Raw genomic sequence first — 13,573 nt, forward strand, 5'->3', positions numbered from 1 at the left:
CTGCTGGTGGCCATTTGAGTCGTTTGCAGATTTAGACTATTAGGAATAAGGCTGCTAAGAATGTTAACACGTATATTTTTTGGTGTTCGTATATGTGCGTTTCTGTTGGGGTAGAATATACATGAGGTGGAATGCATGGGTTAGTTGGGTTACCACTAATTTTGTTTTCTTTAAAAATATATTTTATTTGTTGATTTATTACTTAAAGAAATAAAGTAGAGTCAGGGTCTTGCTCTGTTGCCCAGGTTGTAGTGCAGTGGTGTGATCACAGCCCACCACAGCCTTGAACTGAGTAGCAGAGTCTACAGGCTCGCACCACTGCACCTGGGTAATTTATTATTCAGAGTGAGATAGAGTCTCACTCTGTTGCTCAGGCTGGAGTGAAGAGGCGCAATCTCGGCCCACTGCAGCCTCTGCCTCCCTGGTTCAAGTGATTCTCATGCCTCAGCCTCCCGAGTAGCTGGGACTACAAGCACACGCCACCACACCTGGCTAATTTTTTGTATTTTTAGTAGAGACGGGTTTCACCATGTTGGCCAGGCTAGTCTTGAACTCCTGAGCTCAGACAATCCACCCACCTCGACCTCCCAGAGAACTAGGATTATAGGCGTCAGCCACAGTGCCCTGCCAGGACCTGGATAATTAAAAAAAATTATTTGTAGAGATGGGGCTCTCACATGTTGCCCAGGCTGGTCTTGAACTGGTCTCTAGCAGTTCATTTATCTTGACCTCCCAAAGTGCTAGGATTATAAGTAGGAGCTACTGCACTTCGCCTAATTAATTTTTTTTTTTTTTTTTTTTTTTGGAGATGGACTCTCACTCTGTTCCCCAGGCTGGAGTGCAGTGGTGTGATCTTGGCTCACTGCAACCTCCGCTTCCCAGGTTCAAGTAATCCTCGTGCCTCAGCCTCCTGAGTAGCTGGGGTTATAGGCACATGTCACCATGCCCTGCTATTGGCCTAATTAATTTTAACAGTAGCTGTCCTACTATTTAATGCTCTTTTCAAAATTACTGTTTTTGATGTTTTTGGTATTTATTTGCAATCAAATCTTTTGTTCTCAGATCACCCTTTTTTGGCTACCTGTTCATTTTTTCAATGTGGTGTTGAATTGTACTGGAAAGACTTTTGAAAACTGATCGTAGACTAGACTCTCTCTAGTTCTTTCCTCTGTATATCTCTTCTCATCTCCTTTCTTTCTGCACTGCCCGTCTGTGCCGTGTGGCCTTTATCCAGGACTGGGTCCCCAGGCCTCCTCTCCAGCAACCCGTTGCCTTTGCTGGCTGGATCTAGTCTCATGATTTTAAATACTGTTTGTCTGTGTCCTTATTTCCAAGTTTTTACCCCCAGCTGGGCATCGTCCCTGAATTCCAGGCTTGTGTATCCCCTGTGTTTTGATGTCTAATGGGTAACACAAACGCAGTGTACCCCACATGGAGCTTCCGGTAGCCCCTCCACACCGGCTGTCCTGCAGGCTTGACCATCTCAGTTGATAGCACCTGCATCCTCGTGTCCTGAGGTCAGAAGACCTGGGACATATCCTGATGCCCTGCTTTCTCTTCCAGTCTCTCGGAGAGTCCTGGGGTTTCAGCCTTGAAAATCTACCTGTTCTGGGGCCCTTCCTCTGTAACCCAGACTCCTAGAAGAGTGTTCAGTGCTTGGTAAATGCCTTTTTTTTTTTTTTTTTTTTTTCTGAGAAGGAGTCTCACTCTGTTGCCCAGGCTGGAGTGCAGTGTTGCAGTCTTGGCTCACTGCATCCTCTTCTCTGTCTTCTGGGTTCAAGCAATTCTCTTCCTTAGCCTCCCGAGTCGTTGGGATTACAGGCACATGCCACCACGCCCAGCTAATTTTTGTATTTTTAGTAAAGATGGGGTTTCACCATGTTGGCCAGGCTGATCTTGAACTCCTGACCTCGTGATCCACCTGCCTCGGCCTCCCAAAGTGCTGGGATTACAAGTGTGAGCTACCGTGCCCAGCCTGGTAAATGCTTTTTGAATGAATGCACTTTGCCTCAGTGATCTTTGAAAGTTTAACTTTGCCCTGATCTTTTAAAGTGTCCACTCTCTGAATTTTACATCTGATGCCTTTTTTGTGTGCAGATTCAGAAGTGAAAGTCCAGCTTTCCTTGTTGGATGATGCTTTGGTGTCATCGGTACCTGCCTGGCTCTATTTGCCCCCGCTCTCTCTTGCAGGTCATACTGGGCCTTGTTGCTTCAGCCTCCCCAGCCCAGGATGGATGCTGTAGTCTGGTGCCCTGGGGAGTCTGCTGCACCTGGCTTCCTTGTTTATTCAGGGGCCTCTGGCTTCCTTGGTCACCTCAGCAGTGGGGGTGCCAGGAGGTATGGGGGCTGCTCTGGGTCCTCAGTGCATCCAGGAGGGCAGGCATTTCCCTGGAGCTCACATTTGGCTAAAGTGTTTGGCTGACTGGGCTGGTTCTCCTGTTCAGACTAAGCTCTGCTTCTGCGTGATACGCAGAAACCCTGAAGGCTGTATGAGTTTGGTCTGATGCCCTCTTGAATTTCCAAGGGTTACTCAGACATTGCCTGGTTGCTTCAGCAGCAAACTGAGTGAGGCAAGAAGTCTTTCTGTTCCTTAGTGTACGAGTCTGTCCACATACTGCTGTAAAGAAACACCTGAGGCTGGGGAATTTATAAAGAAAAGAGGTTTAATTGACTCACAGTTGTGCAGGCTGTACAGGAAGCATGGCTGGGGAGGCCTCAGGAGACTTACAGTCTTAGGGGAAGGTGAAGGGAAGCAGTCACGTCTTACAGGGCCAGAGCAGGAGGAAGGGAGAGAGTGGGGAGGTGCCATACACTTTGAAACAACCAGATCTTGTGAGAACTCACTCAGTATCACAAGAACAGCACCCGGGGGGATATTCACCCCCATGATCCAGTCACCTCCCACCAGGTCCCACCTTCAGCATTGGGGACTACATTTCAGCATGAGATTTGGGTGGGGACACAGATGCAAACCATATCACTTAGATTGCCATGTTCATCTCCTTCTTCATTTTAAATTTGATACTAGAACTCTTCATTCTTGAGTTGGAGGCATGTGTTTTAGTTGAAGAATATTTTAAAATACATATTAATGAACATAAAATGTGCAATACCATCCATAGCAAGATGTTAAAAGAGTTTTTTGATGTGCTAACATTTAGGAGTATTAAAAATATGTTTTACTTCTTGTAGTAAGTAAAGTAAGAAGTGAAGAGAAAGATGAAGACTCTGAAAGAGGAGATGAAGATAGAGAAAGAAGATACCGAGAAAGAAAGGTATACGAAGCAAGGCCTGGGGAAAGGTTTTCCAAATGTTGCCAAGTAAAGGATGTTTTAAGCATTACTGTTGGAAGCATTTTTAGAAAATGTCCTAAGCCAGGATTTCAGTCCTGGAAAAGGCCTCTAGCACTGTGTGTAGTCAGTTTCTTTCTCCTCATAGTCAAGTGTGTTTTTCTTATTCCAGAGGTAGTATGTGATTATTTTAGAAAATTTAGAAGATACAAATAAGTAATAAGTAAACAAAAACTGTCTAATCCTCACCCACAGGTAAGTATTGATAGCATTTAGGTATGTATTTTTCCAGGTTTATATATTTGTGTATGTATAACATTGTTTTCTTTAGATTTTTACTGTTTTATAAGTTGTTTAAACGGAACATATTTTGAGCCTTTTCCTGAGTGATCCTGTCTCTCCCTGTGTTTCAGTGAGCGTTTAACTTGGTGTTTCACGGTGTGGGTGTGTTGGTGCTCTCGAGGCACCTGCGGTTCTGGATTGGTGTTTCACGTAGCGGGTGTGTTGGTGCTCTAGAGGCACCTGCGGTTCTGGATTGGTGTTTCACAGTGCGGGTGTGTTGGTGCTCTTGAGGCACCTGTGGTTCTGGACACTTAGGTTGTTTCTGTGTGTTTGTGTTTTTTCTTTAAATTATAAAGACATCCAGATGGTATGCTTTTTGGTTCGTTCATAATTATTTCCTTATGATTAATTTCTGAAAATGAACTTGCTGGATCAAAGTAAATGTAAACTTAACCCATTAGCTTTACATAAAAGTTGTAATGATTTATATCATCAGAGCATAATTCCTCATGTCCTAAGCAGGAGCTGGGCATCATCTTCGTTTAAAAGTTTTGCTCATTTGATTCAGAAGAAAGTGGCATTTCTGGGCATTTTTAAAAGCAGGTTTACTGTCTTTTGTTATTTACCACTTGTGTACTTTTGCTTATTTTTTTTCTCTCTTTTTTTTATTTTTTAGAGACAGGGTCTTGCTCTGTCACCCAGGTTGGAGTGTTTTAGTCACAGAGATGATTGAACTCTGGTCCCATTTTCAAGACTCTCCATCTGCGTGGGACTAATTAGGAGAGAAAGAGTGATGTGACATGTCCATGTGAGAGATTGGCAGCCTTGTGCTGTCATACTCACCGGAGAAGGCATCTCTCAGAGAAGTCAGAGCTTGCTCAGGAGGGACCCCAGGGCTGGCGGAGCTTAGGCTAAGGGCCACCAGCATGAGGGATGAGGCTGTGGAGGCCAGTAGGGCCGACTGTGAGTGCCCGGTGCCATGTGGAGGGGCCAGGAGGGCCGATTGTGAGTGCCCGGTGCCATGTGGAGGGGCCAGGAGGGCCGACTGTGAGTGCCGGGCGCCATGTGGAGAGGCCAGAAGGGCCGACTGTGAGTGCCAGGTGCCATGTGGGGAGGTATTGCTTTCTCTGTGGGAGCGAGGTGGCTGGGCTGCAGTTACTGTGTGGCGTTGGGTTGACAGCAGTGTCTGACCGTGGACCATGACATGAATAGGGTTTTTCCTTACACAAGGGTAACAGATTAAGTTTTCAGGAATGTATCTGACAGTGGAATTGAGGAGTGAAGGGGGCAGTGGTAGTTCTGTAAGTTTTCCTCCTTTTATTGTAACATTTATAAAGACAGCACAGTCTTCCCTTGGTATCCATGGGAGAAGGGCTCCAGGACCCCCTCAGATACCAAAATCCATGAATACTCAAGTCCCCCATATAAAATGGTGTAGTGTCTGCATATAACCTACACCCTTCCACCTAGATGCTTTAAATTATCTCTAGATTACTTAAAATTCCTAATGCAATATAAATGGAGATGTAAATAGTTGTTATTGTTTAGGGTGTGATGACAAGGAAAAAGTCTGTACATGTTTAATATAGACACGATTTTCTTCGAATGTTTTTGATCCGTGGTTGGTTGGATCCATCATTGCAGAACCCACAGAGAGGGAGGGCTGGCTGCACTCCTATTTGATGTGCTCCTGTGTTTCTCAGCTTGTTGTGTTTTACAGCTGCAGTACGGAGACAGCAAGGACAACCCTCTCAAGTACTGGCTTTACAAAGAGGAAGGCGAGAGGAGACACAGGAAGCCCAGAGAGCCAGATCGAGACAAGAAACACCGAGAAAAAAGCAGCACAAGGGAAAAAAGAGAGAAATATTCCAAAGAGAAAAGTAATTCGTTCTCTGACAAAGAAGGGAAAGAAAGACATAAAGAAAAGCGACACAAAGAAGGCCTTTATTTTGATGATGAGAGGCACCGAAGCAACGTGGATAGAGAAGAGAGATCGGCAAAAGACGAGCACAGGAAAAGGGAATCCAAGGTACCCCTTCCGATGCTTCGTTGCCTTAGCAGCCGCCCTGAGGCCAGCGCTTTCAGAGGAGGCTTACCGGGTGGTGTCGCCAGACAAGGTTGGGATTTGTGGCCTAGTAGTAGTAATTTAGGACAAGCGCAACTCAAGTCTTGATTACGTGGTTAGTATAGACAGATTACTGATCTCTTAAGGAATGTGCTGTCACATATTTTGATTATATTGTGAATGTACTTTTAACAGATATTTGGAAATCCATCATAAAACTTTGAAATTTGGCCAGGCGCAGTGGCTCATGCCTGTCATCCCAGCACTTTGGGAGGCCGAGGTGGGTGGATCACCTGAGGTCAGGAGTTCGAGACCAGCCTGACCAACATGGTGAAACCCCGTCTGTATTAAAAATACGAAAATTAGTGGGGCATGGTGGTAGGTGCCTATAGTCCCAGCTACCTGGGAGGCTGAGGTAGGAGAATCGCTGGAATCTGGGAAGGAGAATTGCTGGAACCCAGGAGGCATAGGTTGCAGTGAGCTGAGATCGCACCACTGCGCTCCAACCTGGGTGACGGAGTGAGACTCTGTCTCTCAAAAAAAAAAAAAAAAAGTTTTGAAATTTAACATTGAAAAGGAAGCTGGTACGTTTTAAAGTGGAAATTAAGTGAATAATTAGCAAACGTTTCAACCAGAATTGGTATAAGTTTGCAAAAAAAGCAAAACAAGACAGAACAAAAATGTAAAAGCATTGATTGCAGAGGGTCTAATTTCCCTCCCAGGTCTGTGGTTTCATCCCTGTACTTAGGATTTTCCTAGAGGTGTTTTAGCACCTTTTGTTCTCATGAGTGTGCTTTTGCTGCCCTGTTTTTACAGAATCCGAAGCTAATATGATTTTATTTACCTATTTCTTGGTGATGCTTCCTTTAAGATGGAAGCAAAATCTTTGCAAGGGTCAGGTGGTATCTGAGGCTAGGGGAGAGTCACACCTTCAGGGATGAGACTGGAGGCCTCAGCAGAAGCGCAGGACCCGGATCTCCCAATCTGAACTGATACAGCTGAGGAAATGGACGTAGAGCTGGTGGCCACTGCAGTGTTTACTGTAAAACGCGAAAGCCAGTGGGTTAGAACTGGGAGCACTTAGGCCGAGAAGCAGTTGTGTTAGGTGCAGAAGCTGCCTGGCTCCCGGCCACCTCAGCCGCTCTTGGCGCGTCCTGCATGGGGTCAGAGTCCTTTAACCTCCCTCGCCTTTGCCCTGGGGCCTTTCCTCACTGAGACCCCACTGTCTTCCGCAGCCCACGCCCTCTGTATCAGGGCGTTGGCCGTGTTTCTTAGCAGGTTTGAGGCAGTGCCGGTTCTGCTACCTGCGTCTACGGTGTTGAAAGCCTGGACTCCCCTCTAGTCAGCCACACGGAAGGTTAGTTGAGGCGGTCACTGAGAAGCAGCTCCTTGAGGACAGATACTCATTTTTTTTGTTTTTATTTATTTTTATTTATTTATTTATTTTGAGACAGAGTCTTGCTCTGTCGCCCAGGCTGGAGCACAGTGGTGCGATCTTGGCTCACTGCAACCTTGGCCTCCCAGGTTCACGTCATTCTCCTGCCTCAGCCTCCCGAGTAGCTGGGACTACAGGCATGTGCCACCACTCCCGGCTAATTTTTTGTATATTTAGTAGAGACGGGGTTTCACCGTGTTAGCCAGGGTGGCCTCAATCTCCTGACCTCGTGATCCGCCCGCCTCGGCCTCCCAAAGTGCTGGGATTAGAGGCATGAGCCACCGCGCCTGGCCATTTTTTTTGTTTTTAAATCTCTTTCCCTAGATCAAAACTTCATCATTTTCTCCCAACGTTGTGTTACGAACATTTTCAAACATACAGCAAAGTCAACATAATTTTCCAAAGAACACTCTTGTACCCATAACTTAGACTCCACTACTTGCCTTTTATTGAACTTGGCTATTCTCCATTCCCTAGATCACGTTTAATTACTGGAAGTGACTTAGGTTACATGTGCTTAGTTCTACCCAGAAATGCCTTTCTGGACATAGATTTGGCTTTTATTAAAGGTGAATGTGAAAAATGGTCCATGAAGAACATTATCCTGTATCTTTGTAAAACCACTGCCTTCAAATTAGTCCCAGAAGAAAGATTATTCAGACGACTGTCATTTTCTTTTTAAGACAAGTTGTTCCTATCTGAGTGGCTTATGTGCTGGGCACTGTTGTAGGTGCTGAGGATACAGCTGTGAACAAAACAAATTTACTGTTCTTATGGTGCTTATGTTGTGTTGGAGAAGCCATAGGATAAAGAACTACCAAAAAAAAAAACTATATCTCAGATAGGTGTGGTGGCTTACACCTGGAGTCCTAGCTACTCAGGATGCTGAGGTGGGAGGATCTGTTGAGCCCAGGAGTTCAAGACCAGCCTGAGAAATACAGTGAGACCCCCATCTCTACCAAAATAAAAAAAATTAGCCAGGCATGGTGGCACACACCTGTAGTCCCAGCTACTGCGGAAGCTGAGGTGGGAGGATCTCTTGAGCCGAGGAGGTCAAGGCTGCAGTGAGCTGTGATCATATCACTGCAGTCCAACCTGGGTGGTACAGTAAGACCTTGTCTTAAAAGAAAAAAGGGACTGGGCATGGTGGCTCACACCTATAATCCTAGCACTTTGGGAGGCTGAGATAGGTGGATAACTTGAGGTCAGGAGTTCGAGACCAGCCTGGCCAACATAGTGAAACCCTGTCTCTACTAAAAAAAATACAAAAATTACCCAGGTATGGTGGCACGTGCCTGTAATCCCAGCTACTTGGGAGGCTGAGGCAGGAGAATTGCTTGAACCTGGGAGGAAGAGGTTACAGTGAACTGAGATCACGCCACTGCACTCCAGACTGGAGGACAGAGTGAGCCTTCGTCTCAAAAAAAAAAAAGGAAAAGAAATGAACAGATACAAGATACAATGTCAGGAATGGGGATCGAGCATTGTATAATTAAAGTTTTTTTCCTTTGCGTTGACTTTTAGAAATTCAAAACTTTTGAGTACTTTTGATCCTCAAAATTAGTATCAACTTTTAGATATTCTTCAACTGAGTACTCTGAACCTACTGCTTGATGTAATTATCCTGTGGTTACCGTAAAGTGCAAGGTGCACTGCTAATAATTACGCCAGGACAACAGATAGAAACTGGGACTGTTCCCGGGGATGGATGTTCTCTGTGATTCTCTCTCACTTTCTCTATATGATATTTTTTCTTCTTCTTCTTTTTTTTTTTTTTTTTTGAGATTGAGTCTCATTGTATCGCCCAGGCCAGAGTGCAGTGGTGTGAACTTGGCTCACTGCAGCCTCCGCCTCCTGGGTTCAAGTGATTCTCCTGTCTCAGCCTCCCGAGTAGCTAGGATTACAGGTGTGCGTCTGGCTAATTTTTTTTTTTTTTTTTGTATTTTTAGTAGAGTTTCGCCATGTTGGCCAGGCTGGCCTCAAGCTCCTGACCTCAGGTGATCCACCTGCCTTGGCCTACCAAAGTGCTAGGATTACAGGTGTGAGTCATGTAAGCCTGGCCTCTTTATGATTTTTGATCCATGGTTTTAATTAGAATGATATAACTTTTATTGTAAGCTTCCTCCAGTTATCAATTAGAGATAGAAAGAGTATGAGTAAGTACAATAAATATACAAATGTTCTAAGCTTCCTGACCAATGAATTCTTTAATAGAAGAATCCAGTGGCCTCATCTCATTGTTATCCTATCTGCCACACCTTTATCCTTTTAAAAAACAATTTTTTTTTTTGAGATGGAGTCTTGCTCTGTTGCCCAGGTTGGAGTGCAGTGGGGCAATCTCCGCTCACTGCAAGCTCCGCCTCCCAGGTTCACGCCATTCTCCTGCTTCAGCCTCCCGAGTAGCTGGGACTACAGACGCCCGCCACCACGCCTGGCTAATTTTTGTATTTTTAGTAGAGACGGGATTTCACCATGTTAGCCAGGATGGTCTCGATTTCCTGACCTTGTGATCCGCCCACCTCGGCCTCCCAAAGTGCTGGGATTACAGGTGTGAGCCACCGCGCCTGGCAAAAAAAATTTTTTTTTAGAGATGGGTTCTTGCTGTATTGCCTAGGCTGATCTTGAACTCCTGGCCTCAAGTGGTCCTCCTACCTCAGCCTACCAAACGGATAGGATTAGGATGTGACCCACCATGCCTGCCATACTTTTATCCTTTGGAAGATTGGATCATCTCCTTTCTGCTCCTGGAAGTAGTGGCTTCAAATGATCACTTGTAAATACGTGTTTCCAGCCCAGGACTCTCCTATCCAGAATGTTAGTCCTGAGGGACTGTGTGATGAGGCCACAGGAGTTTGACGACAACGTGCTGAGCTTTGTCTCAGCTCTGCCATTTGCAGGCCATCTGGGTGAGCAGCATTACCTGCCTCCCTGTGTGGTAGGTGCTGAGATAATCGCAGGATGCTTCTCCTGGCCCCACGTGCAGTGTGACTGGCCGCCGTCACCACAGCCAGGGCCCCCCAGTGCTGTGTACTGCTTGCCTCCCACCCAGGTCTAATTCTTAATCATTAACTTGATGACTTTTTTTCTTTTCCATCTTTATATCTAGTTAGTCAGTAAATCATAATTTTTCCTACCCAGCACTAGTGATTTTAGTTTTTTCCCATTCCAGTTCATTTTATGGACCACAACACATTGTTCTGTTAAACATTGTACTTTGTTCTAATTAATTTTGTAAAGATTTCTTTTTTTTTTTGAGATGGAGTCTCGCTCTGTTGCCCAGGCTGGGGTGCAGTAGCAGATCTCGGCTCACTGCAACCTCTGCCTCCTGGGTTCAAGTAATTCTCCTGCGTCAGCCTCCTGAGTAGCTGGGACTACAGGTGTGCACCACCACGCCCAGCTAATTTTGTATTTTTAGTAGAGACGGGGTTTCTCCATGTTGGTCAGGCTGGTCTGTAACTCCCGACCTCAGGTGATGCGCCCGCCTCGGCCTCCCAAAGTGCTGGGATCACAGGTGTGAGCTACCTTGTCCAGCATAATCACCCTTTTATATATACTTTTATCCATTTTCTTTACATTTAATTATCTAATTTACTAAAAATAGCTGGTAAAAATATTTATTTTAAAAGATACTTGTGGTGTAGATGCTGTTGTTAAATTTTGAATCCGTGCTTGTTTTATGGGGTTTACTAATTATGCTTACTTCATTCCGATATGCTAATAAATGGTTATGGGATTATATTTTTGTTTGATAGAACGGTGAACACAGAAATCGAGGTGCAAGCTCAAAAAGAGATGGGACCAGCAGCCAGTAAGGATTGCGTGCCCTGTGGTCAACCTTTACGTGTGCCGCTCTCGTGGAATGCTTCAGGGAATTTTCTTATTGGCTCCGGTGACGGCCAGTCCATGGCAATCAGTTATAGATATGCTTCATTTTCTCTAGATTTTACCCCTTAGCCCCTCCAAATGGGTTGGTATGTTTTTGGAATACTGGAGGAGCTTGGAAACTTAATATATTATTAGCTTTCTTTGGCCTTTTAAATTAATTATATTTTAATTTTTTCATTTTAATATTGTTTATATTTATTGCGTCAGAATCTATTTTTGTCCTTTTTAACATTTGCTCCTGCAAAATTAGAAAATTGTTACTCACTTTGGGGAGAATAATTCACTTGGGAGTCTCTTAATGTGCAAGAGGGAGTCCTCCCTGCCTGAAGCTAAAGCAAATCCGCAGGTGGGCAGTTTTGCCCCTTTACGCGCCTGAGCAAACCATTCTGGTTCACAGCCACTAAAAACAGGACGTGCCGGCAAGTTCCCCTCTGCCCACTGTTTATCGCTTGTGAACACACAGGAGATAACATTCCGCCCACAGGCCTTGGCAGAGACCCCCAGAGCTGGGGGTGGGGGTCAGCCTTGGTTGGAATTTCCTGTCTACCTCTTAGTTGCAGTGTTGGGTGGCTTTTCGCTAAAGCAATGATGATAATTCCTGTGTCGTGTGGGTTTTGCAAAGATTATAGATAATTGGAGTTTATGTATAAACCCTTTTTTTTTTTTTTTTTGAGACAGTCTCACTTTGTCACTGAGCCTGGAGTGCAGTGGCGCAATCTTGGCTCACTGCAACCTCCGCCTCCCAGGTTCAAGCTATTCTTCTGCCTCAGCCTCCCAAGTAGCTGGAACTACAGGCACACACCACCACACCCAGCTAATTTTTGTATTTTTGGTAGAGATGGAGTTTCACCATGTTGGCCAGGCTGGTCTCGAACTCCTGGCCTCAAGTCATCCGCCTGCCTTGGCCTCCCAAAGTGCTGGGATTACAGGCGTGAGCCACTGCGCCTGGCCTAAACTCTCATATATAAGCCCTAGACTTTAATTTGTTCTGACAATCATATTTTGTAATCGTTTTTCAAAGATTAGAAAACCCATGTTAAATGTCTTACCCAAATTTTTACAAGTTTGGGCAAAGCTAACACTTAAACCTAGGGTGTCAATTCCTGGGTTTTATACTGCATGTCCACTAGGAGGCACAATAAGACTTTTTTTGCTCAATTCTGTATTTTTGTTAAACCACATGGTATATTGATATGAATGAAAGTTTAAAAATTGAGAATCAGTTTGATATTTTGCAAATCTTTAAGTCCTAACTAACATGAAATGTGATTAAAATATAAAACATATTTCAAGATAAATCTTTCTTTTAGAAAGATTTTATATTTTTATTTTATATTATATATTATATAACATATATTTATATTTTATATATATCTTTTATATTTAATATAAAATAGTATTTAAGATAGACCAATAAAATTATAGAAAATTTCTAGAACTCTTTTTATTTTTTGTTTTGAGATGGAGTCTTGCTTTGTCACCAGGCTGAAGTGCAGTGGCGTGATCTCGGCTCACTGCAACCTCCACCTCCCTGGTTCAAGCAAATTCCCCTGCCTCAGCCTCCTGAGTAGCTGGGATTACAGGCACACGCCACCATGCCTGGCTAATTTTTTTGTATTTTTAGTAGAGATGGGGTTTCTCCATGTTGGCCAGACTGGTCTCGAACTCCTGACCTCAGGCAGTCTGCCCACCTCGGCCTCCCAAAGTGCTGGGATTACAGGTGTGAGTCACTGTGCCCGGCCGAGAACTCGTAAAGGATGTAGATTTGCACTCACACACAAGTTTGTTAAAACACATAATTTCTTCTCTGGAAGATATTTTCTGTCTTGAATTATTGCTAAAATAGTAAGAATGCTAGGAAGGCTTTAACATTTATTGCTCTAATAAAACATGCTTTGCTAACCTGAAACGGTTTTTTTAAAAAAATTATTTTGAGAAGGGGTCTTTCTCTGTCGCCCAGGCTGGAGTGCAGTGGCACAATCATGGCTCACTGCAGCTTCAAACTCCTGGGCTCAAGCAAACCTCCTGCCTCAGCCTCCCAAGTAGCTGAGACTACATGCATGTGCCACCATGCCAGGCTAATTTTTTATTTTTGTAGAGATGGGGTCTACTCTGTTGCCCAGGCTGGTCCCGAACTCCTGGCCTCAGGTGATCCTCCTGCCTCAATCTCCCAAATAACTGGGATTACAGGTGCAAGTCATCGCTCCTGGTTGTAGTAGTTCTTAATCATATCAAAATATTGTTAAGAGCTTTCACTGATATGGAAAATGTTTTATTTTTTAAAAGCTCTCATTTAAAGTAAATTTTGATTTTGATTATGTTTGCTTTTCAGGCATGCTGAGAATTTAGTAAGGAATCACGGAAAAGATAAAGATTCAAGACGAAAGGTAAGGCAGTCTCCACGGAGGATACATTGATTTTATGGTACATTGAGATTAACCACAACCTTAGTTTGGGCTTCCCCTTGAAAGCAGAGGCTGAGACAGAGCTCATTTGCAGATGGTTTATTTGAGTGGTGATCCCAGAAGGCACACTGGAGACTCACCTTAGGTTAGAAGACGCAAATAGATTGAAAGTAAAAAGGTGGACAAAGAGAATCTATCAGACAGCAACTAT

General features: G+C 44.3%; 1 protein-coding gene across 6 annotated transcripts in view; it reads left to right on the plus strand.

Annotated features, from left to right (window-relative positions):
- DYNC2I1 (dynein 2 intermediate chain 1) overlaps positions 1–13,573 on the plus strand; it is a 95,332-nt gene that overhangs the window by 17,044 nt on the left and 64,715 nt on the right. For 5 of the 6 annotated variants that reach the window (XM_054495218.2, XM_054495219.1, XM_063668061.1 and 2 more), the window contains exons 4-7: positions 3,193–3,275; positions 5,293–5,601; positions 10,825–10,880; positions 13,290–13,344. In XM_054495218.2, coding sequence (XP_054351193.1) covers positions 3,193–3,275; positions 5,293–5,601; positions 10,825–10,880; positions 13,290–13,344 — 503 coding nt within the window. Of the gene's footprint in view, positions 1–3,192; positions 3,276–5,292; positions 5,602–10,824; positions 10,881–13,289; positions 13,345–13,573 lie in introns of those variants that run through there. The other variant, XM_054495222.2, reaches the window with a different exon arrangement.

Source organism: Pongo pygmaeus, chromosome 6 (assembly GCF_028885625.2).
Source record: "Pongo pygmaeus isolate AG05252 chromosome 6, NHGRI_mPonPyg2-v2.0_pri, whole genome shotgun sequence".
Lineage (NCBI taxonomy): Eukaryota > Metazoa > Chordata > Mammalia > Primates > Hominidae > Pongo > Pongo pygmaeus.